At 37.3% G+C, this 18,348-nt stretch overlaps 3 protein-coding genes and 1 long non-coding RNA gene across 7 annotated transcripts in view; 3 read left to right on the top strand and 1 right to left on the bottom strand.

Moving 5' to 3' along the window:
- The window catches only part of LOC309475887 (uncharacterized protein), a 31,822-nt gene extending 23,494 nt beyond the window's left edge, over positions 1-8,328 (top strand). The window contains exon 2 of the mRNA XM_082138836.1: positions 8,163-8,328. The gene's annotated coding sequence lies outside the window, so the exon portion shown is untranslated. The remainder of the gene's footprint in view (positions 1-8,162) is intronic.
- On the top strand, positions 1,636-12,465 carry LOC309475895 (interferon-induced protein 44-like). The gene is made up of 9 exons (XM_082138871.1): positions 1,636-1,967; positions 2,112-2,152; positions 8,365-8,876; positions 8,997-9,051; positions 10,969-11,164; positions 11,274-11,426; positions 11,504-11,675; positions 11,773-11,873; positions 11,951-12,465. The coding sequence occupies exons 2-9, from the start codon at positions 2,130-2,132 to the stop codon at positions 12,134-12,136; spliced, it is 1,398 nt and encodes a 465-aa protein (XP_081994997.1). The 5' UTR covers positions 1,636-1,967; positions 2,112-2,129; the 3' UTR covers positions 12,137-12,465.
- A 2,533-nt stretch (positions 12,466-14,998) lies between these two features.
- The window catches only part of rabgap1l (RAB GTPase activating protein 1-like), an 88,100-nt gene continuing 84,750 nt past the window's right edge, over positions 14,999-18,348 (bottom strand). For all 4 annotated transcript variants that reach the window (XM_082138821.1, XM_082138823.1, XM_082138824.1 and 1 more), the window contains one exon: positions 14,999-16,506. In XM_082138821.1, coding sequence (XP_081994947.1) covers positions 16,372-16,506 — 135 coding nt within the window. In that variant the 3' untranslated portion in view covers positions 14,999-16,371. The remainder of the gene's footprint in view (positions 16,507-18,348) is intronic.
- Positions 16,513-18,072, top strand: LOC309475934. Its single transcript, XR_014197894.1, has 2 exons — positions 16,513-17,957; positions 17,998-18,072. It is a non-coding gene; the product is annotated as an uncharacterized lncRNA (long non-coding RNA).

The following is an 18,348-nucleotide window of genomic DNA, read 5'->3' as shown; positions in this document are numbered from 1 at the left end:
ATTTTGAGGGGCAGTGGCTTAAACCAAAAAATGGGGCACTATAAGGAGTTTGAATGAGGCAGTATCATCTTAATACAGAGAATTAAAAACAACTCTTTTATATGGGCAATAAGATTACAATTAGGATTTAGTGCAAAATCAAGTTATGTTGTTATAATTACTCTTCCAATTAAATAATTCAATGTCAATGCCAGTTTAACTGTCTGATGATGGGCTCTCACTCTCTGAGCTGCCTCATCCTATGGAAGTAGTATAGACATTTAATTTAATATTATACAGTTAAAGTATAAATTGAAATGATATACAGGTTACAACAGTTATAAAGTCACACCGGGGTAAAATGCGCATTTGACTTAATTCTCTTTTATACCACTCGATGGCACAAATTCTGCTCAGCACTTTTTTTCATAAACGCTTTTGATGATGGACTTGGAAATTTGGCTGATCATTGACTTGATCAAGGTTGATTCTGTGCTAATTTAATCTACTATTTTATATATATATATTTTATGTTTTAGACTTATGTAGCAATTTAAATACAAAGATCTCAAGAATCTTGTTTCTGTATTTTTAAAATGAAAATTATGACAGATAGCCTATATTTATTAAACATTTATTATTTAATTTATCAAAATAACTCAAATTGATGATCAATCAATTAATATAAACTTTGCTAAAGTCATTTGGTTTGAACAAGTATCAACTTAGACATTATTAAAAGCATATTAATTTAGCTTAAGTATTTTTATCAATACTGTGTGTCTTTACCGTGCTGGTTTTACCCTGTGTGTACCTCCTTGCCACCTCATACATTAATAAGATTTTTAAACAAACCACCTTTCTGATTTATTTTCACACAAAATCTGTTGCTCAATCAATTTTCAAACATATATTGTTCTGCAATCATACACTGGGAGTAGTGAAAATTATAATTATTGTTCAATCAAAATATTTAACCTGATCTAATCTAATATAAATAACACTAATAAATAAATCACGAATAAATAACATTTTCTATTGTTTGCAGATTTTGTAGACAAAAAAACAATGCCTTCACAAAATTAGAAGAAAAGAGTGAGAAAGAGCAAAGACAAAGCCTATTTATTCAACATTGCAAAAATTGAATCAAAGTTCTAGAAAGCCAGAGGGTAAATCATTATGTATAGAATATTTAGCAGACAGTTTTTCACACTTTAACTCCTGTAAATATATTTCCCATTATAATCAGTTGCCTTAGTTGATATAGAATCTATCTATAACATAGCCTACATCATATTTATAATATTTTAATGAGACCATATTAAGATTATACATAATAAAAAGGTAATATACTATATATTATCTAAATGTGTTCTAATCTAAATGAATAGTACCTTAGTATAGTAGGTTACAAGGTGGCTGACGGCACAAAACACATTTGCTTTTCTTCCAAGAACATGGATGTTGCACGAGTTGTAACTTGTTAGCACTATTTGAAGACCAAGAGCAAAACATTTTGCGACAGAAATACAAAAACATATTAACAAAATACTAATTTTGTGGATCGACTACTGTCTGTAATGTGGATTGTAATTTGTAATCGACCTGTGAATGGGACGAAATTCTATTCTGAAACTGTCGTCTGTCGTCGGGGAGCGGGCACATGCTTGTCTACGAGTGACGCTGCGGAGCGAGCAGGAAAACACGGAGCGGATTAGCGGAATCAGTGGATCTTTAGCGGAGCGATAACAGAACGTTTTTATGGGAATCTTCTGGAGGGTTAGGGAGGGGGGCGAGAGGGGCACCTCAGCTGATGAGGGCAGAAGGGCAGTGGCTCTAGCCACCGGGCCACCCCCCTGTGCACGGCCCTGTTCACTATGCTAATGTTTGAGCAAAGAGAACAGGTTTGACTTGGGTGTAACATCCTAAGAACAAGTTGAAGCATTTCAGTGTTTCTTTTCACACAGCAAGTCAGTGCTCTACAAAAGGTAAGTTACACATACATATTATAAGAGTATAAAATATTACATACAGATATATTCAAAAATTTTTTTTTTTTTTTTTGATTAGTGTTTGGAAAATATGCTGTAAAATGATTTTATTTTGATCTGCCAATATAACTCTTTGTACAGTGGCAATTCACAGAAGCAATGAACAGCAAGCTTAAAGGAAAGTAAGTACGAAAAATAAAATTCAGTTGTGCATTAGTACATCAAACAAACAAATTAATACACAAGCCACAAACAGGGGAAGAGTGACTTTTAATGAGCTTTTTCAACAAATGGCCAAACTAAATATGAGCTGATTTTAGCTGTTGTAATATTAACAAAATAGACAAATTTGTATATAGGTGTGTGTTTTATACCAATAGAACATTAATTTTTCATTCTATTCATTTTACTTGAGATTTTTTACAGCTTTTCAACCCTGCTACCAAAATTTGGGGTATGTTTACACGACAACAATGTACTAAAAACGTAAAAGGTTTTCCTTTGCGATTTTTTTTATTTCGCGCACAGAGGACAACCCTGTTCACACCTATATGTCACTTTGTAAAGAAACACTTCGCGCCTATAGACTGAACACATTATACACATGCGCGTGACGTCACCTTCACAAATGTGTGTTTTTGTAGTTTATACAGAGACGTTAATAATGGTATCGTTTTCAAAAACTTGCACTTTGGAACCCGTTTCCAAAAGTTTGCATTTTCACGCCCCCAAAACGCTGCTGTTGTGCAGGGGCGTAGCCATCATTTCAAAAGTGAGGGGGACAGAATGTCAAGTGTAATACCAGTTTTTTTCAGACTTTTGTTGACAGGTTTTTGCTTAATTGGCTTAATATGCTATTTATTTTTAAAGCAATAAAACAGAAAGAAAGAACGATGTTCATTACTTTATATTGCACATGCAGGGTTTTTCCTGGCTCAAAACTAGGCGGAAGTGGTAAAATCCTGATCATGCATTTTAATAATAAGATAATGAAATTTGTATTTTTCATAGACCATCATATAGCCTACTGTGTTTGTGGGTGGAGCTCGGTACCCCTAGGGGGGTCGGGGGGCATGCCCCCCTGGAAGAAAATGTGTACATTTTAAAGATAAATGCATTAATCTGGTGCACTTTGAGTCACCCGAATCTGCTGTTAAAAATAAATAATCCACCCGCCAACCGCCCAAAACTATGATATTTGATCATCACATTACAATTATTCAAACTACAATTATTACATCACTGTTGGAAAACATTTTTATCAGAATAAGTTTTTTACCTTTATAAAGGGCATTTTTTCCTTAATTTTATTAAATGTAGCCTATGCTCCATCTTTCATTTCAAATTGAAACTTTGTTACCATAAGTGTATTATTATCAACTATAGGCTATCAATCGCCACTTAACATTAAATTAAATTAAATCAGAATCATCCTTGCATTATCTGTGATTCCCTATTTATTATTAATATTATTTATTATCTATCTATCTATCTATCTATCTATCTATTTATCTATCTATCTATCTGCCTGTCTGTCTTACTAAACTAAAACTTTCCAATTGAAAACCTTCAAACTTCAAGCTTTTAAAACTACTTCAAACTTTCTGGTTAGGCTTTTTCAAGAGAACTTAAAGTTTGTCATCATGTACACATGTTACAACGCTGCCTGATTCAAGCAGGCTGTTAATGCATGAAAATACAAATTCAGCATTAGGCTAACAATCACCATGTTTATTCTAATTTGAAGGGCTTTGATAACATCTGTGAAAATAAAAGACATTACGAATAAAAAAAGATTGAAAATAAACGCACGTTTGTGCGGGTAGTGAATATTTTCAATTTACAACGAAACTTGTTAATTATTCAACAAGAGAAATAGGCAGAGTTATTCATCATTGTGCAACACAATTCGGATACCACATGACAACTTACTTACAGCGCTTGACTTTTTCGTGAAAAAGGATCGAGTTAAAGGGGTGGTTGATTGTGATTTCACTTTTTTCATTTTAAATGGTGTGTAATGTTGCTGTTGGTGCATGAACAGCATCTGCAAAGTTGCTGCGCTGAAAGTTCAACGTAAGCAGAGATATCGTCTTTTAAAAATCAGGAAGTTTAATGCCTACAAAAACGACTGGAATGGGACTACAACGAGATACTTCCCGGGTTTTATACGTAACTAACCCATGCAAAAAAGGGGGCATGGCCATATTTCTGCGGCTTTGTCGAAGAGGAAGAGTTATAGTGGAGAGCTGTAGCCATGCCGTCGAAAGTGTGTTATTTTCACCCAGCTGCCAGGTCTTCTGTGTTCGGGCTTCATACGGACGCTGTAGTTCGTCAACAATGGCTAAAATTTATGTTTGATTATGTTCCTGAAAATTTCAATCGTAATAGCTCTCTGTGCTGCGCATTTTACGGAAGACAGCTTCCAGAATCTCCACGAATTCAATGCCGGATTCAACAAGAAACTGTTACTAAAACATGAAGCAGTTCCAACTTTAAAACCAGAGACAACAGTTGTTGGGCCACAACCTGTAAGTAAGACTTAATATTGTTTGCATGTATAATTTCAGACGTAAGTTAATGTTTTAGTTTTATCAAGGACGTAAACAAATGCCAGCGCTGGCTTTAGTAGCCACTTACACGTACAAATGCGTACAAACATTTTGGACCTGAATTTGTAATTATGTACTAATTTTGTAAATGTATTTTCCATGTATATTTTATGACGTAATTTTTCGATTTGATCAAGAACGTAAACCAATGCCAACGCTGTTTGTTTATAGCCAGTTAGTTCGATGCTATTTTGTGTGTATAAGACAAACGTGTATAAAGTTCAAAAAAATATATGTAATCGCAACAGCCAACTTCAGCTGCTGAAGTTAAAACAATAACTTTAAAAAACGGTATTACTCAGTCATTTATTCAGTTATATTAAATGTTTAATCAGGAGAAAACCGTATCTCAAAAGCTAACAAGCAGCAGTAGCATTTTCAAGTAACAGCGTATCGAAATAATAATAGTAGATTAGAATAGAATAGAATAGAATAGAATAGAATAATAATAATAAAAAATGTACCATTCAGAAACGTTTTGTAAGAGCCGTGTTTGCTGAGGTTGCTTGATTCTCTTCATTGCCGCTTTCTGGGTCTGATTCTGATCAAACTGATACGGCAGTATTGACACCATTATTTACATTGGACCGGAGCACATGCAACTTTCGCCCGTAAAGGTAATGGGCGTGAAGTTTCCGGACAACATGCACTACACAGTTTAGCCAATTACAACACACCGGCCCAACTAACCAATCTGAGCCCATTGCCTGTTTCTGAGGGAGTGGTTTCATAGAATCAGGAAGTCAACCGGTCGTTCAAATGACAGAGGAGAAAGCAGCTTACAATAAAGGTGAAATTTATGAAAAATAAGACAAAAAAAAAAAAAAACCCCGAAGACATGTTATATTGCACCCCATAAACACAATCATGCAAAGAAAAAAAGCAGTAAACCACCCCTTTAAGACTGAAGAGTTTGTTGTCGTTTTGAACTCACTGCAACCTCTATGAAAAAAAATGGATTGGGCGCGGGTGCGAGCATGGGCGTGTCGTGATGCACGAGTGACTGATTACCATGGAAACGTGAAAGTCACGTATGTAGATAGACTTGACTCTTTGGATTTTAAAGGGGTGGTATAATGCCCTTTTCACAAGATGTAAAATATATCTATGATGTCCCCAGAGTGTGTGTGTGAAGTTTTAGCGCAAAATACCCCACAGATATTTTTATATAGCAAGTTAAAGTTGTCACTTTTTGAGGGTTTGCAAAAACGCACCGTTTTGTGCCTGGCCCTTTAAATGCAAATGAGCTGGTGCAGAGGGCGGGGTTTCAAGAGCTCGTGTGTGTTAGCAGCTGCTATTACCTCACGCAGACACACTAAAATGACAGAAACTGTTCTGCCTTTAATGTTAAAGGGATAGTTCACTTTGAAATTAATTTTTGGTATGTTTTAGCTTACCTCAAGGGCATCCAAGATGTAGGTGTCTTTTTTTCCGCAGAAGTTTCAATTTTTATATTTTTAGGTCAAACCGTTCTTGTCTGTCAGTCATATAATGCAGGTCTATGGTCACTGTCTCAAAGAGCATGCACAGAGTCCAAATTAAAACAATTCCCCGTCGTCCAAATTAAACAATTCCCCATCGTAAGTACACATTGATGGCTTAAGACACGAAACGAGCGGTTTGTGTGAGAAAACGAACAGTATTTATATCTTTTATACGCAGCCATGTCGAAGTGATCTGATCTGACGTGTACGCAGACTGGTGCATAGATATATACACTAGATGTCGCCTTTAAGACATTCGTTCCAATGAACTGCCGTAGACAAGGCGACATCTAGTGTGTATATATCTATGCACCAGTCTGCGTACACGTCAGATCAGATCACTTCGACATGGCTGCATATAAAAGGTAAAAACGATATAAATACTGTTCGTTTTCTCACACAAACCGCTTCGTTTCGTGTCTTAGGCCATCAATGTGTACTTACGATGGGGAATTGTTTAATTTGGACGACGGGGAATTGTTTTAATTTGGACTCTGTGCTTGTGTTTTGAGATAATGACCATAGACCTGCATTATATGACTGTCAGACAAGAACGGTTTGACCTAAAAATATAAAAATTGAAACTACTGCGGAAAAAAAGACACCTACATCTTGGATGCCCTTGAGGTAAGCTAAAACATACCAAAAATTAATTTCAAAGGGAACTATCCCTTTAAACGGAGTTAGATAAGGATGGAGAGACTCAAGAAGAAGTGACAACATGTAGAATGCAACAGGACGTCTCTGAATGGTTAGTTGATGAATTTATGTTGCTGATGTGGAGTTAACTATCTTCAATTAGGATATTCTGTCATGATAAATCTATAAATTGCTCATAATATGAACTGTTGTGAGATGCACACAGAGTGACTTTCTATTGCATGTGAAAAGATGGATGCTAAAGTTTGAGCTGACTCACAAATGTACTCTTATACAACAACTTTTCCTCTTCTCAACATGGACTGCGTGTTCCCGGGGGCGGGGTTTATGTAAATTCTAGGGTTAGTGATGTCACTAACCCGAGAGGAATGTCGTGTAGTCCCAACCAGCCGTTTGTTGTAGTCCTTTTCTTTAAAAGCAAATATCTCCCTTTGCTTTGAACTTTGAGCGTTGTAACTTTGCAGATGTTGTTTATGCTCAAACAGCAACATTACACACTAACTAAAGTTAGAAAAGTGAAATCACACTCAACCACCCCTTTAAATCTCGATGTAGGCAGAGCCCGTCTACGGAGAGCCTGTCCACTCCCTATTAAGCCCTATTGTACCGAATTTTGGTTGTAGTACCACCAGAGTTCCACTGGGGGCGCTCGCCATGAGTGCAAAATGAATGGGAGTCAATGGGGCTAGACGGCTAAATGTGTCTCTTTCACCCGATTGCCGTTGAGAAATCTCAGATGTGATTGTAGATTTTGCAAGTTCAACATGGGTTTTAGGTCGAAAGTTGAATGAACGAGTACTTATGTCGTTTTGATTTCTTACAGGTTGAGTTGTTGTTGCCCATAACACGCTAGCATTCTGCTAATGACGTCAGCATTCTGACGTCATTGGCATTTTGAAAGACTTTTTTAAATCAAATAAGTGACTCTAAAAAATCTAACACCCAGCAATGTGTAATTTCTTTGCATCTCCTTTCGAATACAACATTCAAATTACTAGACAAAAAATTATATCCTGAGAAAAGTGGATTTTGAGGGGTATACCGCCATTGACCTCCATTCATTCTGCACTCGTCCTGTGAGCGCCCTCATATGGAATCAGAGTGGAACTGCAACCAGTTCAGAAGCCGGAAGTGTAGTGAGAGTGAAACTTCTCGCCATATTAGACATTCTCTGATGTAGGCTATGCACACCCGCGAAAACCGGGTGTGGTGGACACACTTGCCCTATGAAAAAGTGCGGGGGACGAATTTACATTTTATAAAAAGTGGGGGGGACACGTCCCCCGCGTAATCTACGCCCATGCTGTTGTGTAAACGAACGGCCAAAACTCAAACGTTTTTCGTTTTTAGTTGAAAATGCTGTCATGTAAATGGCCCTTGAAAATACAGTTTAGTTTGGGACCGAATGTATTATATATTATATCTTATAATTAAAGATTTTTTTTATTTTATAAATTTGGTAACAGGATTGAATTGAGCTTTATGAATGCAGGGAGTACATCTAATCATGATGTAAAAATTAATTAATTAATAAAATATGACCCAAAAGTGTACCCTGTTAGTGGAATGTGCTGACTGAAAATATGAATTTATGAAGCTAAATTTATATTGTATTATTTGCATATCTTTGTCTTCAAGGATGCATAAAAGACAAGTCAGAAATGTCACCACGGACTCCCTCACTTCTGATTTAACCGAGGAGAAAATAAATCAGCTCTGTGGTTTGCTGGGGAATGTTGAACTGACTCTTCTCTACAAAGCTTCTGTTCATGGATATGATGCTTCTGCCTTCCATCAGCGATGTGACCGTCAGGGTCCAACTTTACTTGTAGCCTATAACAGATCAGGCTACATCTTTGGTGGATACACTAGTGTAGATTATACTCAAAGTGGACAGCAAATTACTGATCCAGACATATTCCTATTTAGCTTTCAGGGCAAGATCCCTGTGTGCATCAAAGTTAACAGTGGATATAATGCACGTCTTGATGACGCTGGAGGACCCAACTTCGGCCAACAGTTGTACTTTTGCTGCAACAACCAACCAGTTTTGTTAAATCAAGGAGGGAGTGCATTTAGTGTTGTTCCGGCAAAAATGTATGGGAACGACGGTCAATTGACTGAATGTGAAGTGTACAAAGTGGAGCAGAGTAAGTCAATCATCAGAAAAAAAAAAGTGTTTTATATGCACATGTAGTCATGTACAATAAGTTTCAGTCCTTTTAAATAACGTTGTTTTTTTATTGTTAACATTTTACTTATTGTGCCAGGCCCTCAAATCAGTGCTGAGGAGAAACCATGGAGGAACGTTCTGTGGACAGCTGAGTATGTTTCCACTTAGGTTTTGAGATCTTTTGTTCACTCAAGCCCTAAGGGGCGAAGGGCCCTGTTGTTTTCTTTAGGTACATTTTTATTTCACATTTTCTGCACTTTTGGGACCCTTAACATGCTCAAAAACTCTTGAAACTTTGCACACACACACGCTGGAATCGTCGGCTATCAGGGTCGCACAAGTGGACATGAGGGGTTGTGGGGGGCTCTGCAGCAGACCCTTTTATATGGTTGTATTTGAGGGGCTCTGTAGTACACCCCTTTTCACCTACTGTAACCAAACTTCAAACACTTATAGATCTCATCAGGCCAAACAACTTTCACACTCTAAAGCCCCTTTCACACAGCGCGTTGATCCCGGGAAATTGCCGTAAAATTGTTAGTGCCTTCTGTGTGAACGCAAACACGTCCCGGGATCGATGCCGGGATGGGGACCTAGTAACATTGCCGGGATCAGTCCCGGAACGCGCCCTGTGTGAACAAAAGCCAGGACCAATGCCGTAAGGGGTGTGTCGTAGTGATGACGCACGTGCCATAGCACAACCTGACAGGAGTTATCACATCCTGACGTCACGTGTCTTTGCGGGATGTGTGTGAACGCACTTACAGATTCCAGAAAATCACTGGCAGTGTGAATGAACCAAAATCAAACGATCCCGGGACACATTATCCGTGCATTTTCCGGAATCTTTGTGTGAAAGGGGCTTAAGTCATAATCCAGCCCAACAGGATGTTAACAACTGTATAATGACCAAACTCGGTCAGGATGAAGCTAAAACACTGAGGATGCTAAATTGCCAGCAGATTTTTGATATCTCAAATGGATTTCATACATAATTAATAACTTTTATTAGCTTTTGCATTTGGTATTTATATTTAGACAAAGACTTTCTGTCACAGTTTTTTTTTTTTTTTTTTTTTTGTGGAAATTTATTTTTTGGCTCAACTAACTGGTAAAACAGTCTCCAACTTATCATTTGATCACTCTCTCTCTCTCTCTCTCTCTCTCTCTATCTGTGTGTGTGTGTGTGTGTGTGTGTAACAGTCTATTTTATACTTTTGATTGTTTAGAGTTTAACTTATTCATTGCTGGGCTTTTGCCCGCATTAATGGATAATAAATCTCTTATCTCTCTTTAGTCTTTTTCTATCAATTTGAATAACAAAATAAAGGCATAGATCCAGTTCACTTGTAGTGTCTAGGTGTAATATAATTAGTTTAATAATTAGGTTAATAAAATATTAAAAAGACCTTAAGATAAATAGCCTACTTCTGGACTTAAATTTGATCTGCAAATGATAACTTTACACTCTTTTGAAAAGTTGCTGAGAACAGTGTTTTAAGAATGACTTGCTTTTATATATATAATAGACATCAAAATCTACTTTGTCACACTTTCTTTTTTTTTTCTTCTTTTTTTTAAATGTTGTTGAATCTTCTGGTTCTACTAACTGGGAAACAGTTAATCCATTGATCTTACTCTGCCTCTGTGTTTGACAACACACTGACAACATAGTTTTATATAGTTAGTTTAATAATAAGATTAAATGTGAATATTAAAAATCCTTAAGATAAATCCTTATGCAAATGATAAATTCACACTCATTTGAAAGTGACCTATAACATTCTATGACATGATATTCATCAATATGTTATTGATCTTGTGGAAGTGGCTGTTGTGGTTCATGTCATAGTGGCACCAGCTGGCTGCAGTAAATGTGGCATATACAAAAGATTTTGACAGTTCTTTTACATTTACCCGCTTTAAATGCACATTGCCTGTCATGCACAGTTGTACTAAAGCCACAGACGTGGCGGTGGCGTCGGGGTTTGGACCCATCATCACTGCGTGCAGCTATATTTTTCTATTGTAATTTGATAAACAGCTATAAAAATGTGTTTATGTTGTAGACGAAGAGAAGAGCTCATGGAATCAATCAGGGATTATAAACCCATGATGACATCTATGAGTCGGGTCAGAATCCTAATGATCGGTCCTGTCGGTGCTGGAAAATCCAGTTTCTTCAACTCCATCAACTCCGTCTTCATGGGCCGCATGACCAGCAAAGCCATGTCAGGATCTGCAGGCACTAGTCTCACCACACAGGTACAGATTCAACAGGATTCATAGTGTTTCCTACAGAAGTCTCTCTTCAGGTCGAGGAACAGCTCTTGATGACTTCAGGTCTTGATGTGTTTCTCTTCTTGGTTGGTAGTTTCGCACATACCCAGTGAAAGACGGTCGTGAAGGAAAGCCATTGCCATTTGTGTTGTGTGACACCATGGGACTCGAGGAGCAATCAGGTGCAGGACTGGATATTGATGACATCAGCATTATTCTTCAAGGTCACGTACCAGACCGCTATAAAGTAAGTGCACTGTTCTACAGAATGAATGAAGGTTGAAGTATGAATTATAAAAGTTTTGTTTCATGCTAAATCCTCAGTTCAACCCCATGGCACCATTTCAACCGGATGAGCAAAAGGCCTCCAGACCTGCATCTCTACAGGAGAAGATCCACTGTGTGGTGTATGTGATCGACGCCACCAAAATCTCCCTCATGTCCAGCAAACTAGAGGAAAAACTTGCTGCCATACGCAAAAAAGTGAACTCACTGGGTAAGTGAACATATTTATGCCAATCATGTGACTAATCCAAAGTAAGATGTACATTGAGCAACCTAATAGTTGCATTGACACACCACATCATTTTCAGGCATCGCTCAGATCGTCTTGATGACAAAAGTAGATGAAGCATGTCCTCTAGTGGAGGAAGATCTTCAGAGCCTTTATGTCAGTTCCTACATCAAGACGAAGGTGAGACATGATCACATGATCACATGAGCTGTTCCCACAGGACTCAGAGTGACTGAGATGTTGTTTTGTCTCTGCAGGTTCAGGAGGTGAGCTCTCGGTTAGGTGTGCCGGTGTCTTGTGTGTTACCGGTGAAGAACTACAGTCAGGAGCTGGAGCTGGAGCTCAACTGTGACGTCCTGCTTCTCACGGCGCTACAGCAGATGCTCAACTTTACAGACGACTATCTGGATGATGTTGGTCACACAGAGAGCCACCCCATATAAAGGGCTGCTGAACTATTTCCTCAACTATTCTGAGGCCAGATTTGTGTTTGAGACTAAAATGTAGAATTTGTCTGCAACAAATATAACTCACTTGGACATGTAAAACACAATCACAGATTATTTGAGTTAATGTCAAACACAAAGAGTTCTGTTACAACCTACTCCCCACTACTTGTAACACTAGCTGGGGATAGATGTAGATCTAACATTTGCTGTAATAAGATCCACACCATCTAAATGTATGCAAGAATGTTATTTAAGAACTAAGAATAATCTGTTTTGAATAAAGTGAACAATTTAAAGTAACAAAAACATTGTATTGTATTTATTTAAGGACTTTAAATTTAGCCCAAAAACAATTGCCGTGTGTGTTTGTGTGAGTGCTCTGTATTCCTGTCACATAACAGTTCAGTCACTATGTTGCCATCCACCAATATTATGTGAATTTTGGGATATCACATAAAAACGCTGGAAGGTGCTTTCACATAGGCTATATATGACACGATTGCAGAAAGCAAATGATCCACAGCTGTATTCCACAAACACGGGGTTTGATAATAATTAAATTTTTCTTATCCAAATGTTGTTACTTTGGATAATGTTGTTACTTATCCAAATGTTGTTACAAAATGTTTTTTCAGCATTGTGATTCTCTTTGTACACAGTACAGTTAATCTTTCATAGACCAGATGTGTAAGAGCCTTACAGATTAGCGGTTATAGAATGAATCAACGTTTTTTTAACAAATCAAGTGGGTGGTTTTAGTTTAATATTTAGAGTATCATATATTGCTTGAGGGTTTTTCTTGTTGTTTCTCTGATGTTCCTGTTCTCTTCACCCATTAAAGCATTAGTCCACCGTAATGCCAAGGTCCACCCTGTTATCTTCATCTTTTATGAAAATAAGCAAATTATTTTAACAAGTTTGCAAACCCTTTTGCGTGATTTCTTTATAAAGAATTGAGGGGGAGTTAATATTGTTTGAAAGTTTTGTAACACTTTATTTTAAGGTGACGCAGTTACACATTACTACAAATACTTACTATAATAGGCTACTAACAGTAAATTATGCATAATTACAAGTAACTAAACCTAAACCAAACCCTAACCGTAACTCTCTATAGTAAGTACATTAATATTACTCAGTATTTATGAGTAAGTACAATGTAACTACGTCACCTTCAAATAAAGTTCAATCAGATATCTGTGATAGATGTTATTTAGAAAAGAAAGAGTAACTATTGCTAATTTTTGCAGTAATTTCTTTATTATCGAAATACTTTTCCGATCATCTAAAATGAATTGTTGAGAAAGGGACTTAATATCTTTCTGAAAATTGTAATCACTATGCAATGAAAATATATTTTGAATTTGTTCATGATAGGGTGGACATATAGTGGTTTGCTCAATTGTCAGCTGGTGCTGGAACTTGACCAAAATGCATTTCTAACAGCCTAAGATCTCCTTAATACGACAAATATGAAGTTAAGTGGAAAATCTCAGCTTTTTATCCTGTAAACTGAGAAGTCTCAAAGGTACTTTATGGTGATGCAGTGCGATGTATGGTGATGGTGATGTAGTGCGTTTAAAAGTGAATATGTCTGAAAGATTGTACCTAACTTTACTGTGTACAAAGAGAATCACAATGCTGAAAACATGTTCAGTAACAACATTTGGATTTAAAATAAAAAATAATGAATAAACGTTATGTTTGTGGAATACAGCCGTGGATATGCGACGCGTCATATAAAGCCTATGTGACAGCACAATGAGCCCGTGTATGGAAGGCCAACAGGGCCAAAACGTGTGAGATTTACGTGTTAATGCTGGAAGGCGAATACCCATACCATACCCGTGCTGCTTTTGCACTGCATACGTACAACAATACGTTACACATACAAATGGAGTGTGAAGAACCTGAAGTGAAACTGCTGGCGCTGCGACCTGAAGTACGTGTGTAAGTATCATGATACCAAGTAGTATCGCGATACCACGCATTGGATGCTTTGTCATATGAGGTGTATTTCTTTAATATTTACATACAATTATGTTAAAAAATAATAAACAATTTTATTACACAAATAATGTCTACCCTTGCACTGTCCTATAAAATAAAGGCAAGAGTCTAAAATATCCAGTAGCACCTCAATGCAGTACACGAGATCCGGGGAGCGGAGTTGGATCCAGATATAAGGGGTGGAGATTGGTAGGTTTAGGGGTGGGTTTAGGGATTAAGGGGTGGAGATGGGTAGGTTTAGGGGTGGGTTTAGGGATTAAGGGGTGGAGATGGGTAGGTTTAGGGATTAAGGGGTGGAGATGGGTAGGTTTAGGGGTGGGTTTAGGGATTAAGGGGTGGATATGGGTAGGTTTAGGGCTTAAGGGGTGGAGATGGGTAGGTTTAGGGGTGGGTTTAGGGATTAAGGGGTGGATATGGGTAGGTTTAGGGGTAGGTTTAGGGATTAAGGGGTGGAGATGGGTAGGTTTAGGGATTAAGGGGTGGAGATGGGTAGGTTTAGGGGTAGGTTTAGGGATCAGGGGGTGGAGATGGGTAGGTTTAGGGATTAAGGGGTGGAGATGGGTAGGTTTAGGGATCAGGGGTGGAGATGGGTAGGTTTAGGGGTGGGTTTAGGGATTAAGGGGTGGAGATGGGTAGGTTTAGGGGTAAGTTTAGGGATCATGGGGTGGAGATGGGTAGGTTTAGGTATATGTAAGGTGGGAGGAGTTGGATCTAGATCCGACTCCTCCCCCTGGATTTCATGTTCTGCAGTGAGGACCATCTCAAAATATCACTTAAAAAAATTATAAACAGAAAGGTAAGTGAAGCTGAGATACTACCAGAAAACATAAATATACAGACAAAAGCTGAATTAGCGTTACTGTTTATTGAAACAACGAAAGGTGTGAATCAAATGAAACATGGACCAAGAACCATATGTTTACTGTCAGATAGTTACTAGACAGACGACATCAGCAGGCTGGAACAGATGAACCAACAATAAACCAGACGCAACGTCTTCCGTCCTGTAGATTACAATATAAAAACACCTGGAACCATCTGTAGAAACCCACAGGACAGAATTATCAATTCATATTAAACTGACATCTCTTTCATAATTTGTATAATTAGTTTGGCATTTTTAAATCACAGTTTCAAAAATGACAAAATAGAAGACAATATTTTTTTTTTAGATCAGTGTAAATATGGTGATTCGTTAGCGTGAATAAGAGCCATGCAGATTATTCAAATCCGCTTGGTGAAATACAGCACATATAGGAAAACTATTAATATAGACATCCTGACAAATAGCAGATGAAATTGATTGCAGGTGTACACTTTGACTCCATATGGCTTTTAAGACGCTCGGACATCTTGACAAGTTTGTGATTTCTGCATGGCATCGGTCACTGAATCGCTCATGTATACCAGTTAAATAACATAAAATTAACAATATGTGCAGCTTGGCGTGAATATCGCGTGGCCATCGCAACGTGAAAGCTTTGCGTCGCCTGATGAATTACGTGCGAGTCCGTCTATGAATAGTCTACACAGCAATGGAAAACTACGAGAATGGACGGAAAGGGAATGTCACGGGGTGCTTGTTTCCATACACGGTCTATATTTTCTGTGCTTTTCGGTATTTGACATTTATAAAGAGGACATTCATATTCAAAATCGTAAAAAATAATGGAACACTTTCCTTTCAGAACTGTACAAGATTAAAATAAAAATCAACATTTAGTTATACATATTTATATGACAAAACTGTTACATTTATTATTCTATATAGAAAAGAAAAAAAAAACTTTTTTTGTACTTTTAATGGTAAGCAGAATGCAGTATTCCCTCTGAGAAAAGCAAAACAAAACAATTAGACTCTTTGATCTGACGATCTAAAGGTCATAGTTTATGTACTTGCATGCTAGAACTGACAGTTTGCTAACTCAAACTCAATCCACAGAAGTGGATAACGGGGTGAACATGGGTTAAAGTAATAATTATTACTCTGGTACTTGTTAATATCCACTAGGTGGCATCGCAAGCAAAGGAAATTGTAACAGTAGTAAGTGCATCTGGATGGGGAGGTTTGTTCAAGTCCTTCATTAGTCCATGCGAGGGAATACTGCATTGCAATGTTGTGTTGCTAGTAGTGTTCATTAGAGAGCTTGTTATCTACTCCGATTGGCCAAGTGGAAGGGTCACACTCCTCTACCCTTTGGTTAAGCCCTTGGCGAGTCCTACTGGCCCTCTTTGGGTGAGGACGGTGACTGGTTACCAGAGGAATTCTTGAGGTTGCCCAGTGTTTTACTGAACCAGGAGTTTTTGGCAGCTTGAACCTCAGTCATCAAAACGCCCCTCTGATGCTCCAGCTCCTGGTACACATTAACAAATTATATTTAGGTTACTGTAAACTGACATGGCTGTAAACTGCTAAGTGATATTTACATTTGTTAGCTGGTAAGATACGACAGCAGCGTTTTAGTCCCACAAAAAAATCGAAAAGTCAAAGTTTTGAGAAAGTCTTAACAGTACAAGATTAGATTTGTAATAGTTTGAAAATTAAGTAAAAAAGACAAAAATAAAGTCAAAATTATGAGATTAAAGCAAAAGTTTGTGAGCAAAGTCATAAAATTACGAGATTTAAGTAAAAATGACAAGAAAAGTAAAAATGAGAATAGTTAAAATTATGAAAGTAAATCAAAATTACATGGAAAAAGTCGTAACAATATGAGATTTAAGTCCAAATTATGTGAACAAAGTTGTAACATGAGATTTAAGTCCAAATTATGTAAATAAAGTCTTAACATTATGAGATTTAAGTCCAAATTAAGTCGTAACGTTAAATCTCATGATAAAGTCGTATCATGAGATTTAAGTCAAAATTCTGTGAACAAAGTTGTAACATTATGAGATTTAAAGGGATGGTTCGGAGTAAAATCAACCTATTTGCACCATGACCTCGAGCCAAACACCCCCCCAGAAGCCTTTTTTTCCCTTGGTCGAACATTATTAAAGTTAGAGCTTATTTAGAGATATCAGTCGAATGGCTCAGTGCAGGCGCTAATGGATCCAAGGTTGTATCTCGTAAATTACCCCACTAATAATGCCCAGAATGGTACCAAACTTCTACAGTAGTACAAATAGGTTCTGGACTCATAAAACGAGGCATTGGAAAGTTTGTAAGTACATCAGGAGTTTATTTAAATAACACTTGCCTGATGGCTCATGTTACTGCTAACCCGGACACGACGTCACTTCAGTGGTTTGGGAAAAGCCCGTAAAAGTCCTGGCAGAAAGCGATGCATAAGGATGTAGTGTAACGACGCCTAGTTCCAGAAATGCACTAATATTTTGTTGGTAGTACCAGTTTATAACAATCATTAGTTAATACTAAGTTGTCAACACTTCGGAAAAAAATTATAATTCGTCGTTACACTACATCCTTATGCATCGCTTTCTGCCAGGACTTTTACGGGCTTTTCCCAAACCACTGAAGTGACGTTGACGTCCGGGTTAGCAGTAGTATCATTAGTGGGGTAATTTACGAGATACATCATAGGATCCATTAGCGCCTGCACTAAACCATTCGGCTGATATCTCGAAATAAGCTCTAACTTTAATAATGCTCAACCAAGGGAAAAAAAAGCTTCTGGGGGGGGTGTTTGGATCGAGGTCATGGTGCAAAGGACCCTAGGTTGATTTTACTCCGAACCATCCCTTTCAGTCAAAATTATGTGAACAAAGTCGTAACGAGATTTAAGTAAAAATTATGTAAACAAAGTTGTAACATTATGAGATTTAAGGCCAAATTATGTGAACAGTCGTAACAAAATGAGACTGAAGTCAAAATGATGTGAACAAAGTCGTAACATTATGAGATTTAAGTCAAAATCACGTTATAAAATCACAGGTTAGTCAAAATTCTGAAAATAAACTGGGGGAAAAAATCGATAAGTCAAAATTATGTGAATCAAGACGTAACACTATGAAATTTTAGTTGTAATACTTAGAAAATAAAGCTTACATTTTGAGCATAAAGTCAGAACTACAAAGTTGGAATGTGAGAAGTCACAAGAAAATCAATATTAAAGTGACGTATTCAAAACACAACTATTCTCAAAATGTTACAAACAGTAATGTTACGACTTTATTATGTAATGTTAACCTGGCACTAAAATGTAGTGAGATACAACTATATCTATAAAACAGTAGCT

The sequence above is a fragment of the Leuciscus leuciscus genome (genome assembly GCF_965113295.1).
Source record: "Leuciscus leuciscus genome assembly, chromosome: 15".
Lineage (NCBI taxonomy): Eukaryota > Metazoa > Chordata > Actinopteri > Cypriniformes > Leuciscidae > Leuciscus > Leuciscus leuciscus.
This window is presented reverse-complemented; position numbering and strand designations above follow the sequence as displayed.